The sequence below is a fragment of the Cololabis saira genome, chromosome 7 (assembly GCF_033807715.1).
Source record: "Cololabis saira isolate AMF1-May2022 chromosome 7, fColSai1.1, whole genome shotgun sequence".
Classification (NCBI taxonomy): Eukaryota; Metazoa; Chordata; class Actinopteri; order Beloniformes; family Belonidae; genus Cololabis; species Cololabis saira.
Window position 1 is genome coordinate 719862 of NC_084593.1, and position 23536 is coordinate 743397.

Below are 23536 nucleotides of genomic sequence, written 5' to 3' on the forward strand. Positions count from 1 at the left end.
CCAAAGTCTTTTTCCGTTGTGGTATTTCTACTTTTACTTAGTTACTTTTTTCAAGTACTTTACACACCTCTGGTTTCTGGTTGTTGGGGCTTCCTGTCATGTGACCCAGAAGGTTGTTTTTCATAATAAAAGAGCACGTTGAGATTTCCACGACCTCCTTTATTCTTCTTCTTTTTGTTCCATAAGCAGAAAAACACTAAAAAGTGTTCCACATGAGCTTATTTTAGTAAACTATAGTGGTTTGACTGATTGTTTAGAACTTTTTCAAAGTTGGAGTCCTTGGGAAAGTTGAATGAATAATTGTTTATTTAATACAGTAAGTAGTAGATATTATACATGGTTATTTAAAGAACTAAATATATATAAAATATAAACAGGTTCCCGCCCAACGCGCCTGTAGTCCGACGCCCATAGAAAAGACTACAAACATGGCGGCCTTGGGGCGGCGTGATGACGTCACGGCCTGACGTCGCTGTGGAGGAATGTGCGGAAACTTGTGTTCACTTTTCCGCGGCGTCCGTCGAGCGAAAAGCGGCTCCGGAGCGGAATAAAGCTGCGGGAAAGTTGCTGGAAGAGGCTGCGGAGTCGGTAAGGTGAGTGTCGCGGGCCCCGGGGGCCCCAGCGCGGGCCCGCAGCCCGGGAACAGCGGTGTTTGTCGGAGCTGAAAAGTTTGAGTCGAGGAGAAAATGGAGGCGTCGCTGTCCGGGGCTGATCAGCACCACGGCCAACGAACCGGGCCCGGGGGGGGGGGTTGAGGGGCCTGGAGGGCCCCAGGGGGGCCTCAGGGGCCCCAGCGGGGCCCGGGGCCGCAGGAACACGCACTTTACCAGGGCCCGGCCCAACGAATATTACCAACGAGCTGCAGAACTTTGCAGCCGCACGGGCGGATCCAGCGGTTCGGCGGCCCGGGGCCCCCGGGGCCCCCTGGGGGGCCAGGACCAGCAGGGAAACTCTCAAACTGCTCTGAAAGTTTCCAAATTTTTGTTGTAAAGTTCAAACTTTTAACTTCACGAGCTCAGATTTCTGACAGAAATCATGTTATCATTTGAAAAGAACAAGAAGTTCCAGATTTATCTTCAAAACTTGTGAAAAAACCTCGATATTTAGTCAGAATTTTCGTTGACGACGATATTTAGTACGAATTTTCGTCAACGAAAATTCGTACTAAATATCGAGGTTTTTTCACAAGTTTTGAAGATAAATCTGAACTTCTTGTTCTTTTCAAACTATACCTTGATTTCTGACAAATCTGAGCTCGTGAAGTTAAAAATGTGAACTTTACAACGAAAATTCGGGCTAAATATCGTCGTCAACGAAAATTCGGACTTGTGCAGCGGTTCAGCGGCCCGGGGCCCCTGGGGCCCCCTGGGGGGCCAGGACCAGCAGGAAAACTCTCAAACTGCTCTGAAAGTTCACACTTTTAACTTCACATGCTCAGATTTCTGCCAGAAATCAAGGAATCATTTGAAAAGAACAAGAAGTTCCAGATTTATCTTCAAAACTTGTGAAAAATCATTGATATTTAGTCTAAATTCTCATTGACAAAAATTCTGACTAAATATCGTCGTTAATGAAAATTCTGACTAAATATCGAACCAGCAGTAAAACTCTCAAACTGCTCTGAAAGTTCACGTTTTTAACTTCACGAGCTCAGATTTCTGACAGAAATCAAGGTATAGTTTGAAAAGAACAAGAAGTTCCAGATTTATCTTCATACTCGATATTTAGTCAGAATTTTTGTCAACGAGAATTCAGACTAAATATCCAGGTTTTTTCACAAGTTTTGAAGATAAATCTGGAACTTCTTGTTCTTTTCAAAAGAACTGAGCTGGTGAAGTTCGGGCCGCCGAACCGCTGCACAAGTCCAAACTTTTAACTTCACGAGCTCAGATTTCTGACAGAAATCAAGGAATCATTTGAAAAGAACAAGAAGTTCCAGATTTATCTTCAAAACTTGTGAAAAAAAACTGATTTATGACTTTAGTAGAAATGTTACTCTGTAAAAACGTACGATATTACAAGTTTGATCAACTTTCTGGGTGAAAAAGAGACTTTATTAACTTATAAATCTGGCTGAAACCATTTAAAAGTGAGAATAAAAACATCTGGATTCATAAGTTCACTAATATCTGTTCACATAAAGTTAGAGAAGGTTTGTTTAGTACCAGGTCCTCACCGCTGCTGGGTTCTTTCACAAAACTTTCAGTTTTAAACATTAAAACACAGTTTTATGCTGTTTGACGGTGTATGACGTCACTATCCCGCGAGGCGCTGTTACTCGGACTGGTGCTGTTCAAAATGGCCGCTAGATCACATCGGCCGGGAGGACGGCCATTAAAACTACTGTTAGATCACATCGGCCGGGAGGACGGCCATTAAAACTACTGTAATATCACATCGGCCGGGAGGACGGCCATTAAAAACTGCTGTTAGATCACATCAGCCGGGAGGACGGCCATTTAAAAACTACTGTTAGATCACATCAGCCGGGAGGACGGCCATTAAAACTACTGTAATATCACATCGGCCGGGAGGACGGCCATTAAAAACTGTTATTAGATCACATCGGCCGGGAGGACGGCCATTAAAACTACTGTAATATCACATCGGCCGGGAGTACGGCCATTAAAACTACTGTATCACATCGGCCGGGAGGACGGCCGTTAAAAACTACTGTTAGATCACATCGGCCGGGAGGACGGCCATTAAAACTACTGTAAAATCACATCGGCCGGGAGGACGGCCATTAAAACTACTGTTAGATCACATCGGCCGGGAGGACGGCCATTAAAAACTGCTGTAATATCACATTGGCCGGGAGGACGGCCATTAAAACTACTGTAATATCACATCGGCCGGGAGGACGGCCATTAAAAACTGTTATTAGATCACATCGGCCGGGAGGACGGCCATTAAAAACTGTTATTAGATCACATCGGCCGGGAGGACGGCCATTAAAAACTGCTGTTAGATCACATCGGCCGGGAGGACGGCCATTAAAAACTACTGTAATCACATCGGCCGGGAGGACGTCTATGGAGGTAGATTTGTGTCTTAACTATCCAATCAAAAAAAAGATTGCTTCAATCAAAAAATATATTTTAAATCCAAAAAGTGTTCAAATGCAATTCTTTGGGTCTCAAATATTTTTTTGCATTCAAATACTTTTTTTTCTTTTTGAAGCAACTTCTTTTTTGATTAAATGATAAAGACACAAATGTCCTACCCATAATGTGGCCCAAACACTACTTCAATCAAAAACGTTGCTTCAAACAAAAAAAACGTCACTTCTATCGAAGAAAAAATGTCCAATCAAGAAAAACAGTGTTCAAATGCATTTATTTGAGTCTCAAATATTTTTTGGCATTCACTTTTTTTCTTTGATTGAAGTTAATTTTTTTTAAATTGAAAATATATTTTTTGACTGAAGCAATCAAATATATAATATAAATAATAATTAAGACACAAATCTACCTCCATAGACTTCCATATACCACTAAAAACTATTATACTTAGTAGTTAGTTGTATACTAAATCCGTTATTTTTTCCCAAATTCCGTTAAAATTTTTTGGTCTTTCCATTTTATTCAATTTTTTTACCTTTTTACTCTTATAAAATGTGTTTTTGATGTTAATGAATTAAAATAAAGGCTACTTCTATAGTTGAACTGGAATGATTCTGAGCATTTTCAGTAAAAACAAATAACATTACATACAAAATAAATAAAGTGATTAATTAGCTTTTTCTTCAAGTAAGAAATAAAGACTTTGAACAAAAGTAACACTCAACTATTGTTAAAAAGTACATAATACAATCTTCTCCGTAAAACTGCATTAAAGTGCATTAGGAACATTAGGAACGACTTTCAAAACTTTAAACAGTGACTTTTAAATGTCAGAGTTGTGTGACGCAGATTAGCGTCGTCCGCTACCGAGTTTTTATTTTGTAATCTACATTTTAGTCTGGTTTTTATTCCTGTACGATATTGCATTCTATATTTAATTATCGTTGTTGTCACATGACCAGCATTTTCATCTCGTCTCGTTTTCAGGTGATAAAGGTTCTTTGACAACGATGTTTAGTCCGAATTTTCGTTGACGATATTTAGTCCGAATTTTCCTTGACGATATTTAGTCAGTTTTCCGTTGACAAACGGCGTGACCTACCGCTAATAACCGCTAACGGTCCCACTGCTAACTCCGTCCCTGGTCTCTGCAGGTCCAGGACCTAGCATGGCGACACAGACGGCGTTCCCGGCGGGGGTTTACCACCACGACGAGGAGGGGGCGGGGCTACCGGCCCCCCAGCTGGTGATGCTAGCCACCGTGGCGGCGGAGGCTAGCGGCGGCGGCTGCGACGGCAGCGTGGCCGACGAGAAGGAGATGATGGAGCTGACGACGGTGGGGAGCAGCTACTCGGACAGCGAGGACGAGGGCGTCATCAGGTGAGGGGGCGGGGCCACGTCATCAGGTGAGGGGGCGGGGCCACGGCAGGTGAGGGGGCGGGGCCACGGCAGGTGAAGGGGCGGGGCCACGTCAGGTGAGGGGGCGGGGCCACGTCATCAGGTGAGGGGGCGGGGCCACGCCAGGTGAGGGGGCGGGGCCACGCCAGGTGAGGGGGCGGGGCCACGTCAGGTGAGGGGGCGGGGCCACGCTAACGCACCTGCTCACGTAAGCGCTGTGTCCAGGGGCGTCAATTGGGTATGAAGGTCCGGCAGCCGCCACCTCGGCTTCAGGGGAAAATGTAAATGTTTTTTTTTAAAATACATTTATGGAATTACTCTATGTCCATTTGTATTGATTATTATATTATTTAATACGTATAGAATAACTACAAATGCAAATCAGAACAACATGATCGATTTCACTAGTTATTTTACACTGCAAACACTCAAAATCTTAACAAGAATATTTGTCTTATTTCTAGTTAAAATGTTTAATTTTTAGTCAAATAAAATCTCATTACATTTAAGACAAGACTCAAAAACAACAATTTCCACTTGTTTCAAGTAGATTTTCACTTAAAGGTATTGTGACATCATTTTTAACATGCTTTTAACACTATTAAAAGTCTTGGCCAACATCCCTCAAATGTGTCTAAAAGAGTGTAACAAGAAAAACTTCACTCTAGTATTCTTTTCCTGGCTTTTTATTACAGTGTTTTTTGCACCGTGAAAAACGGGTCCTTTTCCCCCTTTCCTGTCAATCATTGCCCCGCTCCTCCTCCAAACCTCCTCCAACCCAACTGCTACACACTTCTGCCGTCTCCACACACACGCGCGCACACCGAACCACAAACACCCACACACACAGCCCAGACAGGGCGACTACAGCCCGGGGATGAAGTCCAACCGGGACCAGAGGACCGGGACCGCAGCTCCCCGCCAGCAATACGCTCACAGCGGCGTCGGAGAGTTAAGCCGGGAGCGACAGGCGAAGCATGCACGGAAAAGCAGGAGGGCGAACCACAGCAAACAATCATAAAAATAAAGGCATGCAAGCAGCAGTGTCCCCTTATCTTAAGTCCAGTCAGTGGCCGCGGGTCTTCTTAGCAGTTTTCCTCCGCTGATTAGAACAGAGGGGGCTCTAAACAGCTCCGTGTTAAGCCTGATTTATGGTTCCGCGTTAAATCGACGCAGAGCCTACGCCGTAGGGTTCAGCGTACGGTGCGCGTCGCCGCGTAACCCTACGCCGTAGGTTCTGCGTCGGTGTAACGCGGAACCATAAATCAGCCTTTATGGTGCGCTGGAGAGGAGAGGAGGCAGGGAGCTGGGTGGAGGGGGCGGTGATTTAGCGGATCGTTACGTAACGATCCGCCACCAAACCACATGCGCCGTTTTTGCATAGTTATGCGGAAAATCCCAGAAAGCACACAATACACTGAATGTTAAAAGTTCGTTGTTTTTTGGGTGTAATTGATGTCAAGACACCCAACAAAACACAAAAAATCAAGAAAAATTTGTTTTTCATGTCACAATACCTTTTAAATAAGTGGAAAAATCTGCCAGTGGAACAAGATTTTTTGCTTGTAATAAGAAGATAAATCTTGTTCCACTGGCAGATTTTTCTACTTATTTCAAGTGAAAATTTACTTTAAACGGGTGAAAATTGTCAAATAACAAGTTATTTTTCTGGTGATGACTCTTGTTTTAAGTGTAATGAGATTTTTTACTAAAAATGAGACATTTTAACTAGAAATAAGACAAATATTCCTGGTAACATTGTGAGTTTTTGCAGTGAGTGAGACTGCATTAGAAAAAGTTCCAGTTTTCTTGACCACACAGATCAGATCCATAAACTTCTGTGATGAGTATTAGCTGGACGTGTTATTGATACTCTAGTTCATGTGACTCGTAACCTTGCCGTACCTTAGTAAGACTGAATTGACGCCACTGGCTGTGTCCCGCAGGTACGGCTACGACAACCACCGCGAGGTCTGCATCGTGGAGTACCCCGAGTCCCCCGAGTCCCCCGAGTCCCCCGAGTCCCCGGCCGGCTCGGCCCCCGGGGGGGGCGGGGACGAGGAGCAGCCCCGCCCCCCCACCCCCCCGGAGCTGGGGGGCGGGGCCGAGCCGCCCGCTAGCGGCGGCGCCGCCGCGCAGAAGAAGAAGAAGCCGTTCCGCTGCAAGCCCTGCCACTTCCAGGCGCAGAGCGAGGAGGAGTTCGTGCAGCACCTGAGCTCCCACAGCGTTAGCAAGATGATGGTGGTCAACCAGGTGGAGGGGCGGAGCCAGGAGGAGGGGCGGGGCAAGGGCCGGCCCCGGGAGGCGGAGCCACCGCCGGCCGGCGCCGAGGACGGCGGAGACCTTAAGGGCCTGATCCGCTGCGAGCGCTGCGGCTACAACACCAACCGCTACGACCACTACATCGCCCACCTGAAGCACCACAGCAAGGAGGGCGACGACCACAGGTGAGGGGGCGGGGCCACAGGTGAGGGGGCGGGGTCAGGGGGCGGGGGGAGGGGTCAGGGGGCGGGGCTAGGAGGCCAGGGGTCAGGGGGCGGGGCTCCAGGGACCACCTGAAGCACCACAGCAAGGAGGGCGACGACCACAGGTGAGGGGGCGACGACCACAGGTGAGGGGGCGACGACCACAGGTGAGGGGGAGACGACCACAGGTGAGGGGGCGGGGCCAGGGGACGATATTTTGTCCGAATTTTCGTTGGTGATATTTAGTCTTAATTTTCTATGACGACGATATTTAGTCCGAATTTTCATTGACGACAATATTTAATCCGAATTTTCATTGACGACAATATTTAATCCGAATTTTCATTGACGACAATATTTAATCCGAATTTTCATTGACGACAATATTTAATCCGAATTTTCATTGACGACAATATTTAATCCGAATTTTCATTGACGACAATATTTAGTCCAAATTTTCGTTGACGGTGATATTTAGTCCAAATTTTTAATGACGATATTTAGTCCGAATTTTCATTGACGATATTTAGTCCGAATTTTCATTGACGATATTTAGTCCGAATTTTCATTAACGATATTTAGTCCGAATTTTCATTAACGATATTTAGTCCGAATTTTCATTAACGATATTTAGTCCGAATTTTCATTAACGATATTTAGTCCGAATTTTCATTAACGATATTTAGTCCGAATTTTCATTGGTGATATTTAGTCCGAATTTTCGTTGACGATATTTAGTCCGAATTTTCATTGACGATATTTAGTCCGAATTATCATTAACGATATTTAGTCCGAATTTTCGTTGACGACGATATTTAGTCTGAATTTTCGTTGACGATATTTAGTCCGAATTTGCGTTGACGATATTTTTCCCCGGGGCTCCTAGCTAACCTCCGTGTCTCCTCTCTGTTCAAGTGCACACTATGCCCCTACACCACGGGGTCAGGGGGCGGGGCCAGGGCTAACCTAGCTAACGACCTTCTCTCCCCAGGATGTTCAAGTGCACGCTCTGCACCTACACCACAGGGTTAGGGGTCAGGGGGCGGGGCTCCAGGGCCAGGGCCCCTAACTAACCTAGCTAACGACCGTGTCTCCCCAGGGTGTTCAAGTGCACACTCTGCCCCTACACCACAGGGTCAGGGGGCGGGCCCAGGGCTAACCTAGCTAACGACCTTCTCTCCCCAGGGTGTTCAAGTGCACGCTCTGCCCCTACACCACGGTCAGCCAGTACCACTGGAGGAAACACCTGAGGAACCACTTCCCCTCCAAGCTGCACACCTGCAGCCAGTGCAGCTACTTCTCCGACCGCAAGAGCAACTACGTCCAGCACATCCGCACGCACACAGGTGGGGGGCGCACCTGCACGCACCTCTTTCACCTGTCCTCACCTGTCCTGGATGCACCTGTCTCACCTGTCCTTACCTGTTGCTAACCGCTAATTCCATGCAGGTCCTTCAATGACAGGAAAGCTTCTCTTCACACCTGTCGGCATAAATTCGTAAATAAAAGTGTAAATAATCATGAAGTTTTTAAAGACTCTGAGATTGTAACAATGTTAGGATGACCACCGTTTCTGTTAGCGGTAGCAATAGCAGTGTTAGCAGTGGGAATGTATGCTGTACCAATAGCAATAGCAGTGTTAGCAGTGGGAATGTATGCTGTACCAATAGCAGTAGCAGTGTTAGCAGTAGTAATGTTAGCGTTGGGACTGTTAGCTGTACCAATAGTAGTAGTAATGTTAGCGGTGGGACTGTTAGCTGTACCAATAGCAGTAGCAGTGTTAGCAGTAGTAATGTTAGCGGTGGGACTGTTGGCGATAGCAGTGGCAGGGTTAGCGGTGGGACTGTTAGCAGTAGCAGGGTTAGCGGTTGGACTGTTAGCGATAGCAGTAGCAGTGTTATCGGTGGGACTGTTAGCGGTTATTAGCGGTAGCAGGGTTAGCGGTAGCAATCTTAGCGGTGGGACTGTTAGCTGTACCAATAAGGGTAGCAGTGTTAGCGGTAGTAATGTTAGCAATAGTAGTGTTAGCGGTGGGAGTGTTAGCTGTACCAGTCCCACCGCTAACACTACTATTGCTATGGTTGATCATGTGACTCCTCCCTCTCATTGGTGGTTGATCATGTGACTCCTCCTCCCTCTCATTGGTGGTTGATCATGTGACTCCTCCCTCTCATTGGTGGTTGATCATGTGACTCCTCCTCCCTCTCATTGGTGGTTGATCATGTGACTCCTCCTCCCTCTCATTGGTGGTTGATCATGTGACTCCTCCTCCTCCCTCTCATTGGTGGTTGATCATGTGACTCCTCCTCCTCCCTCTCATTGGTGGTTGATCATGTGACTCCTCCTCCTCCCTCTCATTGGTGGTTGATCATGTGACTCCTCCTCCTCCCTCTCATTGGTGGTTGATCATGTGACTCCCCCTCCTCCCTCTCATTGGTGGTTGATCATGTGACTCCTCCTCCTCCCTCTCATTGGTGGTTGATCATGTGACTCCCCCTCCTCCCTCTCATTGGTGGTTGATCATGTGACTCCTCCCTCTCATTGGTGGTTGATCATGTGACTCCTCCTCCTCCCTCTCATTGGTGGTTGATCATGTGACTCCTCCTCCTCCCTCTCATTGGTGGTTGATCATGTGACTCCTCCTCCCTCTCATTGGTGGTTGATCATGTGACTCCTCCTCCCTCTCATTGGTGGTTGATCATGTGACTCCTCCCTCTCATTGGTGGTTGATCATGTGACTCCTCCCTCTCATTGGTGGTTGATCATGTGACTCCTCCTCCTCCCTCTCATTGGTGGTTGATCATGTGACTCCTCCCTCTCATTGGTGGTTGATCATGTGACTCCTCCTCCTCCCTCTCATTGGTGGTTGATCATGTGACTCCTCCTCCCTCTCATTGGTGGTTGATCATGTGACTCCTCCTCCCTCTCATTGGTGGTAGATCATGTGACTCCTCCCTCTCATTGGTGGTTGATCATGTGACTCCTCCCTCTCATTGGTGGTTGATCATGTGACTCCTCCTCCCTCTCATTGGTGGTTGATCATGTGACTCCTCCCTCTCATTGGTGGTTGATCATGTGACTCCTCCTCCCTCTCATTGGTGGTAGATCATGTGACTCCTCCCTCTCATTGGTGGTTGATCATGTGACTCCTCCTCCCTCTCATTGGTGGTTGATCATGTGACTCCTCCTCCTCCCTCTCATTGGTGGTTGATCATGTGACTCCTCCTCCCTCTCATTGGTGGTTGATCATGTGACTCCTCCTCCTCCCTCTCATTGGTGGTTGATCATGTGACTCCTCCTCCTCCCTCTCATTGGTGGTTGATCATGTGACTCCTCCTCCCTCTCATTGGTGGTTGATCATGTGACTCCTCCTCCTCCCTCTCATTGGTGGTTGATCATGTGACTCCTCCTCCTCCCTCTCATTGGTGGTTGATCATGTGACTCCTCCTCCTCCCTCTCATTGGTGGTTGATCATGTGACTCCTCCTCCCTCTCATTGGTGGTTGATCATGTGACTCCTCCTCCCTCTCATTGGTGGTTGATCATGTGACTCCTCCTCCCTCTCATTGGTGGTTGATCATGTGACTCCTCCTCCCTCTCATTGGTGGTTGATCATGTGACTCCTCCCTCTCATTGGTGGTTGATCATGTGACTCCTCCTCCTCCCTCTCATTGGTGGTTGATCATGTGACTCCTCCCTCTCATTGGTGGTTGATCATGTGACTCCTCCTCCTCAGGCGTCCGTCCGTTCCGGTGTTTGTACTGCGACTATTCCAGTTCCCAGAAAACCCACCTGACCCGCCACATGAGGACCCACTCAGGTGAGTTCTGGTTCTGGTTCCTGGTTCTGGTCCAGGTCCTGGTTCTGGTTCTGGTTCTGGTTCTGGTCCAGGTCCTGGTTCAGGTCCTGGTTCTGGTCCAGGTCCTGGTTCTGGTTCTGGTTCTGGTGTTTGTTCTGACTCTGCTGTCTTCTCTCCTGCTCTCGTGAAGCCGAGGACGAGGACTGAACGGTAAAAAACTGCTGCCCGCCGACTTCTGTGGTTGTGGTGGTTCTGGGTCTGGACCCGGTCTGGTTTAGACCCGTTATGGTCTAAACCAGACCGAGTCCAGAACCTTCAGTGTTCTCAGCTCCCGATGCCCCGCCCTGATTCTGTTTGCCCCGCCCTGATTCTGTTTGCCCCGCCCCGATTCTGTTAGCCCCGCCCTGATTCTATTAGCCCCGCCCTGATTCTATTAGCCCCGCCCTGATTCTATTAGCCCCGCCCTGATTCTATTAGCCCCGCCCTGATTCTATTAGCCCCGCCCCGATTCTATTAGCCCCGCCCTGATTCTGTTTGCCCCGCCCTGATTCTATTAGCCCCGCCCTGATTCTATTAGCCCCGCCCTGATTCTATTAGCCCCGCCCTGATTCTATTAGCCCCGCCCTGATTCTGTTAGCCCCGCCCTGATTCTATTAGCCCCGCCCTGATTCTATTAGCCCCGCCCTGATTCTATTAGCCCCGCCCTGATTCTATTAGCCCCGCCCCGATTCTATTAGCCCCGCCCTGATTCTGTTTGCCCCGCCCTGATTCTATTAGCCCCGCCCTGATTCTATTAGCCCCGCCCTGATTCTATTAGCCCCGCCCTGATTCTATTAGCCCCGCCCTGATTCTGTTAGCCCCGCCCTGATTCTATTAGCCCCGCCCTGATTCTATTAGCCCCGCCCTGATTCTATTAGCCCCGCCCTGATTCTATTAGCCCCGCCCTGATTCTATTAGCCCCGCCCCGATTCTATTAGCCCCGCCCCGATTCTATTAGCCCCGCCCTGATTCCGTTTGCCCCGCCCCGATTCTATTAGCCCCGCCCTGATTCTATTAGCCCCGCCCCGATTCTATTAGCCCCGCCCTGATTCTATTAGCCCCGCCCTGATTCCGTTTGCCCCGCCCCGATTCTATTAGCCCCGCCCTGATTCTATTAGCCCCGCCCCGATTCTATTAGCCCCGCCCTGATTCTATTAGCCCCGCCCTGATTCCGTTTGCCCCGCCCCGATTCCATTAGCCCCGCCCCGATTCTATTAGCCCCGCCCTGATTCTATTAGCCCCGCCCTGATTCTATTAGCCCCGCCCTGATTCTATTAGCCCCGCCCTGATTCTATTAGCCCCGCCCTGATTCTATTAGCCCCGCCCCGATTCTATTAGCCCCGCCCCGATTCTGTTTGCCCCGCCCTGATTCTATTAGCCCCGCCCTGATTCTATTAGCCCCGCCCTGATTCTATTAGCCCCGCCCTGATTCTATTAGCCCCGCCCTGATTCTATTAGCCCCGCCCTGATTCTGTTAGCCCCGCCCTGATTCTATTAGCCCCGCCCTGATTCTATTAGCCCCGCCCTGATTCCGTTAGCCCCACCCTGATTCTGTTAGCCCCGCCCTGATTCCGTTAGCCCCACCCTGATTCTGTTAGCCCCGCCCTGATTCCGTTTGCCCCGCCCCGATTCTATTAGCCCCGCCCTGATTCTATTAGCCCCGCCCCGATTCTATTAGCCCCGCCCCGATTCTATTAGCCCCGCCCTGATTCCGTTTGCCCCGCCCCGATTCTATTAGCCCCGCCCTGATTCTATTAGCCCCGCCCCGATTCTATTAGCCCCGCCCTGATTCTATTAGCCCCGCCCTGATTCCGTTTGCCCCGCCCCGATTCCATTAGCCCCGCCCCGATTCTATTAGCCCCGCCCTGATTCTGTTAGCCCCGCCCTGATTCCGTTAGCCCCGCCCTGATTCCGTTAGCCCCGCCCTGATTCCGTTAGCCCCGCCCTGATTCTATTAGCCCCGCCCTGATTTTATTAGCCCCGCCCTGATTCCGTTAGCCCCGCCCTGATTCTGTTAGCCCCGCCCTGATTCTATTAGCCCCACCCTGATTTTATTAGCCCCGCCCTGATTCTGTTAGCCCCGCCCTGATTCTATTAGCCCCGCCCTGATTTTATTAGCCCCGCCCTGATTCAGTTAGCCCCGCCCTGATTCTATTAGCCCCACCCTGATTCTATTAGCCCCGCCCTGATTCAGTTAGCCCCGCCCTGATTCTTTTTGCCCCGCCCTGATTCCGTTAGCCCCGCCCTGATTCTATTAGCCCCACCCTGATTCTGTTAGCCCCGCCCTGATTCTGTTAGCCCCGCCCTGATTCTATTAGCCCCGCCCCGATTCTATTAGCCCCGCCCTGATTCTGTTTGCCCCGCCCTGATTCTATTAGCCCTGATTCTATTAGCCCCGCCCTGATTCTGTTAGCCCCGCCCTGATTCCGTTAGCCCCGCCCTGATTCTGTTAGCCCCGCCCTGATTCTATTAGCCCCACCCTGATTTTATTAGCCCCGCCCTGATTCCGTTATCCCCGCCCTGATTCTATTAGCCCCACCCTGATTTTATTAGCCCCGCCCTGATTCCGTTAGCCCCGCCCTGATTCTATTAGCCCCGCCCTGATTCCGTTAGCCCCGCCCTGATTCTATTAGCCCCGCCCTGATTCCGTTAGCCCCACCCTGATTTTATTAGCCCCGCCCTGATTCAGTTAGCCCCGCCCTGATTCTATTAGCCCCGCCCTGATTCTATTAGCCCTGATTCTATTAGCCCCGCCCTGATTCCGTTAGCCCCGCCCTGATTCTATTAGCCCCGCCCTGATTCCGTTAGCCCCACCCTGATTTTATTAGCCCCGCCCTGATTCAGTTAGCCCCGCCCTGATTCAGTTAGCCCCGTCCTGATTCAGTTAGCCCCGCCCCGATTCTGTTAGCCCCGCCCTGATTCTGTTAGCCCCGTACTGATTCTGTTAGCCCCGCCCTGATTCTTTTTGCCCTGCCCTGATTCCGTTTGCCCCGCCCTGATTATGTTAGCCCCGCCCTGATTCCGTTAGCCCCGCCCTGATTATGTTAGCCCCGCCCTGATTCTGTTAGCCCCGCCCTGATTCTGTTAGCCCCGCCCTGATTCTTTTTGCCCCGCCCTGATTCTGTTAGCCCCGCCCTGATTCTGGTAGCCCCGCCCACCGGTGTCCCGTTCCTCTTTAGACCTCCCATGATGCTCCGCTCCCAGGTCCTAACGCGAGTCACTTCCTGTCCACGGGCGAGCGGCCCTTCAAGTGCGAAGATATTTAGTCCGAATTTTCGTTGACGATATTTAGTCAGAATTTTCTAAATATCGCTGTCATCGAAAATTCAGACTAAATATCGTCAACGAAAATTCTGACTAAATATCGTTGTCAAGGAAAATTCGGACCAAATATCGGCAACAAAAATTCGGACTAAATATCGTCAACGAAAATTCACACCAAATATCGTCGAAAATTAAGACTAAATATCGTCGTCCACGAAAATTCAGACTAAATATTGTTGTAAATGAAAATTCACACTAATTATCATCAGCGAAAATTCGGACTAAATATCGTCATCAAAAATTCGGACTAAATATCGTCATCGAAAATTAAGACTAAATATCGCCGTCAACGAAAATTCAAACTAAATATCGTCGTCAATGAAAATTCACACTAATTATCATCAGCGAAAATTCGGACTAAATATTGTCGTCAACGAAAAGTCGGACTAAATATCGTCGTCATTGAAAATTCACACTAAAAATTGTCAACGAAAATTCAGACTAAATATCGTCAACAAAAATTCGGACTGAATATCGTTGTCAACGAAAATTCATCCCAAATATCGTCGTCATCGAAAATTCTGACTAAATATCTTCGTCAACAAAAATTTGCACCAAATATCGTCAACGAAAATTCTGACTAAATATTGTCAATGGAAATTCTGACTAAATATGGTCGTCAACGAAAATTCGAACTAAATATCGTTGTCAGCGAAAATTCAGACTAAGTATTGTCGTCATTGAAAATTGGGACTAAATATCGTCAACGAAAATTCTGACTAAATATTGTCATTGAAAATTCTGACTAAATATTGTCAACGAAAATTCTTACTAAATATTGTCAACGAAAATTCTTACTAAATATTGTCAACGAAAATTCTGACTGAATATCGTCGTCTACAAAAATTCGGACTAAATATCGTCAACGAAAATTCGGACTAAATATCGGCGTCAATGAAAATTCGGACTAAATATCGTCATCAAAAATTCCGACTAAATATCGTCAATGGAAATTCGGACCAAATATTGTCAGCGAAAATTTGAACTAAATATCGGCATCAAAAATTCTGACTAAATATCGTTGTCAAGCAAAATTCGGACCAAATATCGTCGTCAATGAAAATTCCCATGATGCTCTGCTGGTCCTAACGCGTGTCACTTCCTGTCCGCAGGCGAGCGGCCCTTCAAGTGCGACAGCTGCCCGTACCTGGCGGCCAACCAGCACGAGGTGACGCGCCACGCGCGGCAGGTGCACGACGGGCCGAAGCCGCTGGGCTGCCCGTACTGCGACTACAAGACGGCCGACCGCAGCAACTTCAAGAAGCACGTGGAGCTGCACCTGAACCCGCGGCAGTTCCTCTGCCCGCTCTGCAAGTACGCCGCCTCCAAGAAGTGCAACCTGCAGTACCACCTGAAGTCCCGGCACGCCGGCTGCCCCGCGCCGCTGGACACGTCCAAGGTGATTGATCGATTGAAATTCTTTACTCAGTCACACTACAAGCATTATCAATACGGTTGTCCCGATCAGGGTTTTTTAGCTCCCGATCACTTGAGTTTGAGTTTATGCCGATCCCGATTTTTCCCGATCCGATCACTTTTTTTGGCTCCCGATACATTTCCAACACTTTTTCCCGATTAGATACATTTTCAAAAAAAAAAGATGACGAAAAATAAATGATCCCACGTTTCTTTTCTTGTCCATTAGAAACAACATGGACATTTATTTCAACAAAGATTATCAGCTCTGGTGACACAAAATTGTAAACTAAAACAAAAAGTGCAGAATAGTGCAATAACAAAAATAAATACATTTAAATTCAAAAGAGGTAGTTGAACATCCAGTCAAACTCACAAACACAAGAACATTAAAATACTTTTTGGCTTAACCTTAGTGCAACATTCTGAATGAATGAATGAATGAATGAATGAATGAATGAATGAATGAATGAATGAATGAATGAATGAATATCAGCAGCTTAATGAACATGAACAGATAGATCATTTCACAATTCAAACATTAAACCATGTTAGTTTCACTTAATTCGTCGGCCGGATGTGACGTTAAATGCAACGATATATAAAACGATTTAATATGTTGTGCCACAAGTAGATGCTGTTTCAGTTTTCAAGAGAGTGATTAATAATTGCCCCTCAACAATTATTAATAATTAATAAGGTAGATTATTTATCAAATTGAATCATCAATGACTTAATGGAGACGGGGCACCACCTGGCTGAAAACTACAGCAAAATCAGTCTCAAGATGAATTATTCTGCAGAATAATAATTGAAGGATGAAATCCGAACAACCAACATTAGCAGCAAACGTGCGCAAAATGAACAAGGCCGACTTCTTTCAATTAGAATTTATTTACACCAGTGTCGAGCAGATGGTAAAACACTTGGGTAAATTCCAAATTCTAAATTCCAAATTCCAATTCCACTTGGGTAAATTCCAAATTCCATGAAATCCGGCCTGGTAGCCTGAAATCCAGCCTGGTAGCCTGAAATCCAGCCTGGTAGCCTGAAATCTCCGGCCTGGTGGCCTGAAATCTCCGGCCTGGTAGCCTGAAATCCGGCCTGGTAGCCTGAAATCTCCGGCCTGGTAGCCTGAAATCTCCGGCCTGGTGGCCTGAAATCCGGCCTGGTGGCCTGAAATCCGGCCTGGTAGCCTGAAATCCGGCCTGGTAGCCTGAAATCTCCGGCCTGGTGGCCTGAAATCCGGCCTGGTAGCCTGAAATCTCCGGCCTGGTGGCCTGAAATCCGGCCTGGTAGTCCGGTCAAAGCCTGACTGAAATCACACATTTCATATGAGTTCATCTAAATGAATAATTCCCATGATAATCACACATGAATTCACACGGCCGGTGGTCCAACAAATATATATTAAAAACATTAATAACTACATACGTCCCGGTACTTTTTTGGGGCGATACCGATGTTTTGAAAATGCCGTGATCCCCGTGATCCAACTCTAATTATCAACACAAACATTATCGAAAAAATAGTGAGTGAAAAGGCAGAAGCGTCGTGGTGATATTAATGCCTGTCCTACAAACAAACAACAGCAAAACTAAACCAGAAAAGGACCAATAAGGTTTACATATAAAGTAGTAAAGACATTTTTTTAATATAAATATCAGAGAACAGAAACAAACAAAAACAAATAAACATTAACATTTGTAGCTTTCAAAGATTGCTCTACAAATCTTTTTTTTGTAAACTGAAAATGAGCTGCACATTGTCTATGTTAGCGTCACTCCATAGTTTAACTCCCACAACAAATTTACAAACATCACGCAAATTATATTTTGACTCATGTATTGAGAAAAACCGTTGTACACAGACAGGGAGTAACTTTAATCTAGCTTTATACATTATTAGCATTATTTTATAATAAACCAAATCATTAAATTTCATAACATGGGATTTTATAAACAATGGATTTGTATGTTCATAGTTTCCCCGTTAATAAAACATGGCTGTTTTTTGTAAGAGGACTAAAGCATTTCCTGTTGTCTTATACGTGGATACTCCCACACAATACCATATATAAGGTTTATTAGTGAACAATACATTAAATGTAGTGCTTTATGATTTAATATATTTCTGGACTTATACAGGATTGCTATTAACTTTTATGTATCTAATATGTTGTTTCCACGTTAATTTACAATCAATAACAAACCTTAAGAATTTTATATCAGATACTCTTTCAATATCAGAATCACATATTTTTAATGTAATAGCCCCATAAATTTCTTTTCGGTTTCCAAAAATCATAAATTTTGTTTTTTTAATGTTAAGTGACGACCTATAGACGTCAAACCAAGTTTTAAGAATTTTTGGGGTCCCGGCACATCCAAGTGATATCAGACGGGTCGGTCAGTTCTGAAACAGGTCCACAGATGTTCCTGAGAGGGGAGGGCTAGTGGGGGCAGAGTCACCTTGTTTACATTCCACCAGGGAGATTGTGACTTTCTTTGTACATTGTATGAGGTTTTGGTATTGAATAAATGCAGAACTACAGACGTTTTCCTTTTTATGGGTATTTTTTCTTTTTCAGTCACATATATCGTTGATGAAATGTCTTACTATATATGGAATATGGTAGATATGGTGATGTTATCGTTATCCAGGGCCAAATATCACCACAGTGTTGAATGGTGAGTTAGCGTATCGTCCCAGCGCTAATATGAAGTAACAAAACGTTTTGTATCAATCACAGGTGCGGCTGCGGGCGAAGAGGACGGCGGCGGAGGAACTGGAACCGGGGGCCGGCCCGGGAACCGAAGAACCGGGAACCGAAGAACCGGGGACCGAAGAACCGGGGACCGAAGAACCGGGGATCGAAGAACCGGGAACCGAAGAACCGGGGACCGGCCCGGAAACCGACGGCCCGGACGACTCCAGCCCCATCAACCTGTCTGTCCGCCGGGCCGGCCGGCCCCCCCAGCCGGACCAGAACCCCGACAGGAAGACCCGGCCCCCCCAGCCGGACCAGAACTCGGACAGAAAGGCCCGGCCCCCCCAGCCGGACCAGAACTCGGACAGAAAGGTCTCGACCCGGCAGAAGAAGCTCGCAGGCGAGAGTCCGGTCCCGGCGGAACCGGCACCTGCACCGAAGGTCCCGGACAAGCCCCGGAAACGGGCCAAGAAGAGGATTCCTCTGGCCGAGGAGGAACCCCAGAACCAGAACCAGAACCAGACCCCGGGAGGACCCGGACCCGAGGAGGAGCCGGCGCCGCCGGCGGAGAAGAACCGGAACCTCGGCAAGTCCAGGAAGCCCGGGAGGAAGAAGAAGCCGGGACTCGGGAAGAAACCGGAACCGGAAAACGAGGAAACCCAGAAGAAGAAGAAGAAGGAGGAGAAGCCCGGGTCCAAGCCCGGGTCCAAGCCCGGGTCCAAGAGGAAGGCCCCGGCCGAGGTTCTGGACCTGTCCCAGAAGTCCAAGACCCGGCGCCTGAAGGCTCCGGTGGAGCCGCCGCCGCCCGAACCGGCCGGGGAACCCGGGCCGGCCCCGGCGGCGCCGAAGAAGAGAGGCAGGAAGCCCGGCAGGAAGGCGGCGGTTCTGCGGCTGGACCCGGTGGTCCCGGTGGTCCCGGTGGTCCCGGTGGTGCAGGACCCCCCCGGCCCGGTCCAGACGCCCTCAGAGACCGACGAGGGAATCCACAGCAGCCACGAGGCAGGAAGTGACATCAGCGACAGCGTCTCGGAGGGAAGTGACGACTCCGGTCTCCACGGCAACGCCGGCGGCAAGATGGCCGACGACACGCCCCCGGACACGCCCACAGAGGACGTGGCCACGCCCTCGGACACGCCCACACTGGCCACGCCCACAGATGTGGCCACGCCCACCGAGAACATGACCACGCCGCCGGCCACGCCCACCGATGACGTGGCCACGCCCCCGGCCACGCCCACCGATGACGTGGCCACGCCCACCGATGACGTGGCCACGCCCCCGCAGCTCAAGAGCCACACCTGCATCTTCTGCGACCGGGCGTTCCCGCTGGAGTCGGCGTACCGGCGCCACCTCAACCGCCACCTGGTCAACGTTTACTTCCTGGACGCCGCCAAGGCGGGGGAGTGAGGCGCCGCCGCCGCGGCAACGACGGGCCGCCGCCGCGGCTACCGCTAACGCTCTGGTCCGAGCCTGCGACAATCAGGACCAGGACGCGCCGCGGCGGCGATTAGCTCTGAGACGTTTCAGTGCAATAACTAGTTTCTCCTGCGGAGGGGGCGTGGCCCCAGGCCATGAGGTCACATGATGTAGGGGGCGTGGCCCCAGGCCATGAGGTCACATGATGTAGGGGGCGTGGCCCCAGGCCATGAGGTCACATGATGTAGGGGGCGTGGCCCCAGGCCATGACGTCACATGATGTAGGGGGCGTGGCCCCAGGCCATGAGGTCACATGATGTAGGGGGCGTGGCCCCAGGCCATGAGGTCACATGATGTAGGGGGCGTGGCCCCAGGCCATGAGGTCACATGATGTAGGGGGCGTGGCCAAACCCTGACGGTTATTTTCTCCATTACCAGTAAATCAACTGTCGTCTTCTGTTCCTTTTTCAATAAAGTTTTTTTCAGCCTCAACACGTCTGGTTTTTGGTTTTGTCGATGACGACGATATTTAATCCGAATTTTCATTGACGTCGAAATTTAGTCAAAATTTTCGACAATGATTTTTAGTGCGAATTTTTGTTGACGACATTTAGTCCGAATTTTCGTAGACGTTAAAATTCAGTCAAAATTTTCGTTGCCGTTAAAATTTAGTCAAAATTTTCGTTGACGATATTTAGTCCGAATTTTTGCTGACGATATTTAGGCAGAATTTTCCTTGACGTCAAAATTTTGTCCGAATTTTCGACAACGATATTTAGTGCGAATTTTCGTAGACGTTAAAATTTAGTCAAAATTTTCGTTGATATTTAGTCTGAATTTTCGCTGATGACATTTGGTCCGAATTTTCGATGACAATATTTTGTCCGAAAGGCACATGCCCCAGGCCATGAGGTCACATGATGTAGGGGGCGTGGCCAAATCCTGACGGTTATTTTCCTCCATTACCAGTGAATCAACCGTATTCTTCTGTTCCTTTTTCAATAAAGTTTTTTTCAGCCTCAACACGTCTGGTTTTTGGTTCCCAGAACCACCTGCTGGTGGGCGGGGCCTAATGTGGGCGGGGCCTACGGTTGAGTAGACCCGCCCCCCCGTTTCTGTTAGCAGTGTTAGCGGTGGGACTGTTAGCTGTACCAATAGCGGTAGCAGTGTTTAGCAGTTAGCAGTAACAATGTTAGTGGTTGGACTGTTCAATTCAATTTCTGGAGAGATCAATCAGGAGATCAATAACTGATCAATAACCATCAATAAACATGTAAAATAGCGTTTTTCCATCTCCGTAATATTGCAAAAACTAGGAAAATCCTCTCACAGAGTGATGCAGAAAAACTAGTTCATGCGTTTGTATCTTCTAGACTAGATTACTGTAATGTGTTGTTAGCAGGATGTCCAAGTAATTTGCTGAATAGGCTCCAGCTGATCCAGAATGCAGCAGCACGAGTACTGACAGGAATTAGCAGGAGAGACCACGTCTCTCCAGTGTTAGCGTCGCTCCATTGGTTACCTGTAAAATTCAGAATCCAATTTAAAATTGTATTACTTGCGTATAAAGCCCAAAACGGCTTAGCTCCGCATTATTTACAAGACCTGATAGTGCCTTATGATCCTGGCAGAGCTCTCCGTTCTCGGAGTGCAGGTTTACTCGTAGTTCCTAGAGTATCTAAATGTAGATTTGGAGGGCGGGCGTTCTGCTATCAGGCACCACTACTATGGAACCAACTTCCAATCTGGGTTAAGGAGGCTGACACCACCTCCACCTTTAAAACTAAACTTAAAACCTTTCTGTTTAGTAAAGCCTATAGTTAGTGTTTAGTAAACCTCTAGCTGGTGTTGGTACCCTGAGCTCAGTGCAGGGCCCTCAAAATCAAAGTTTTATTTTGAACATTGCCAAAACTCTAACTTAAAACGTAACTAGAACTTAAAATTTGCTTGACACAAATGACACTATTATGGCTGCTGCTACTACTAATAGCCTTGAAGTGCACTTTATATTATATTCCTTGTGGTACAAAAATGTCTTTTTGTTACTTTTGTATCAAATAAATATTTGATTAAGGAATACATTAAAATGTCCTTTGTATTTTATATAAGCAAAAAAAAATTATGTTTGTATCTCAGATGGGGGAAAAACGCCGCTTATCAACTAATCGATGATCGATCGATAAGGTTATCAACTGTCAATTAATGAAATAATCGATAATTTGCATCCCTACCCTCACCTATGGTCATGAACTTTGGGTAGTGACCGGAAGGGCGAGATCGCGGATACAAGTGGCCGAGATGAGTTTCCTCCGCAGGGTGGCTGGACGCTCCCTTAGAGATGAGTTTCCTCCCTTAGAGATGAGTTTCCTCCCTTAGAGATGAGTTTCCTCCCTTAGAGATGAGTTTCCTCCCTTAGAGATGAGTTTCCTCCCTTAGAGATGAGTTTCCTCCGCAGGGTGGCTGGACGCTCCCTTAGAGATAGGGTGAGGAGTTCGGTCACCCGGGAGGAGCTCGGAGTCGAGCCGCTGCTCCTCCACATTGAGAGGAGTCAGCTGAGGTGGCTTGGGCATCTGTACCGGATCCTCCTGGACGCCTCCCTAGGGAGGTGTTCCAGGCATGTCCCACCGGGAGGAGACCCCGGGGAAGACCCAGGACACGCTGGAGAGACTATGTCTCTCGGCTGGCCTGGGAACGCCTCGGACTCCCCCCGGAAGAGCTGGAGGAAGAGCTGGAGGAAGAGATGGAGGAAGAGATGGAGGAAGAGATGGAGGAAGAGATGGAGGAAGAGATGGAGGAAGAGCTGGAGGAAGAGATGGAGGAAGAGCTGGAGGAAGAGCTGGAGGAAGAGCTGGAGGAAGAGATGGAGGAAGAGATGGAGGAAGAGATGGAGGAAGAGATGGAGGAAGAGATGGAGGAAGAGATGGAGGAAGAGATGGAGGAAGTGTCTGGGGTGAGGGAAGTCTGGGCATCTCTGTTGAGGCTGCTGCCCCCGCGACCCGGGAACGGATAAAGCGGGAGAAGATGAGTGAGTGAGTGAGTAAAGCGCTCAGGGTTTTTTATCATTTCAAATGATAAATCAAACTTGTAGCTGAAAGATTTTGCAGATGTTTCCCCTCTAGATATTTGAGCAGAACATTCATGTCAAACAGCCATTCTTGTTTTATTCTAACACTCTAAAATACTTCCACACTGCTGACATGTTTGCACCACTTCACTCCACGCTCTAACGTTTGATTTCCTCATCTAAACCTGGAATAGATTGATTTATGTAGTTTTGGTTCCACCTGCTGGTGAATGTTGGTAAAATTCTTATGGGGTTACTTTTTGGTTGGCCAACGATTCATGTTTGTGGTGCAACAGTTACGGAGCGGTCAGTCTATTTCCTTATTTTACAACGCCGTTATTGTTCGGTTTTTTTTCCCACTTATTCCACCGAACACCCAAAGTGTTTTTTTGCCATTTTCGGCCGAACAATTTCGGTTCCCGAACAATCGGTGCATCACTAAATAAAATTGAATTGAATTTTATTTATATAGCGTGTAATACAACAGAAGTGTCTCCAGGAACTTTCCAGAAAATAAACATAAACCCCCGAGCAATTATTACATAAACAATGGCAAATAAAAACTCCCCTTTAGGAGGAAGAAACCAGGACCAGGGGCGTCAGCAGCAACAGCAGACATCCACGTAGGCAGGTGGAAGCAGCAGCGGGATGACCAGAGGGGGGGGGGAACACAGCTCCCGAGGCTCCGGCCTGCAAACATGCACAAAAGAGAAAAAAGGGGGGCCGGCACAAGAAACTACAGGAACGATGGACAAAAATGATAGCTATGAGATATTTATAATAAATGAGCGGTAGCAGTGTTAGCGGTGGGACTCAGAAACCTCAGGACACAACGTTGTTG

General features: G+C 48.0%; 1 protein-coding gene across 1 annotated transcript; it reads left to right on the plus strand.

The window, feature by feature from the left end:
• Nucleotides 1-467: 467 nt before the first annotated feature.
• Nucleotides 468-20187, plus strand: rest (RE1-silencing transcription factor). Its single transcript, XM_061724700.1, has 8 exons — nucleotides 468-593; nucleotides 4220-4445; nucleotides 6410-6910; nucleotides 8114-8274; nucleotides 10664-10747; nucleotides 15202-15488; nucleotides 18258-19373; nucleotides 19500-20187. The coding sequence occupies exons 2-8, from the start codon at nucleotides 4234-4236 to the stop codon at nucleotides 19620-19622; spliced, it is 2484 nt and encodes an 827-aa protein (XP_061580684.1). The 5' UTR covers nucleotides 468-593; nucleotides 4220-4233; the 3' UTR covers nucleotides 19623-20187.
• Nucleotides 20188-23536: the final 3349 nt, after the last annotated feature.

Coding starts and splice junctions, on each gene's coding strand:
- rest (XM_061724700.1), top strand. CDS start 4,234: ATGGCGACACAGACGGCGTTCCCGGCGGGGGTTTACCACCACGACGAG. Junction 6,911..8,113: donor AAGGAGGGCGACGACCACAG/GTGAGGGGGCGG, acceptor TTCTCTCCCCAG/GGTGTTCAAGTGCACGCTCT. Junction 8,275..10,663: donor GCACATCCGCACGCACACAG/GTGGGGGGCGCA, acceptor CCTCCTCCTCAG/GCGTCCGTCCGTTCCGGTGT.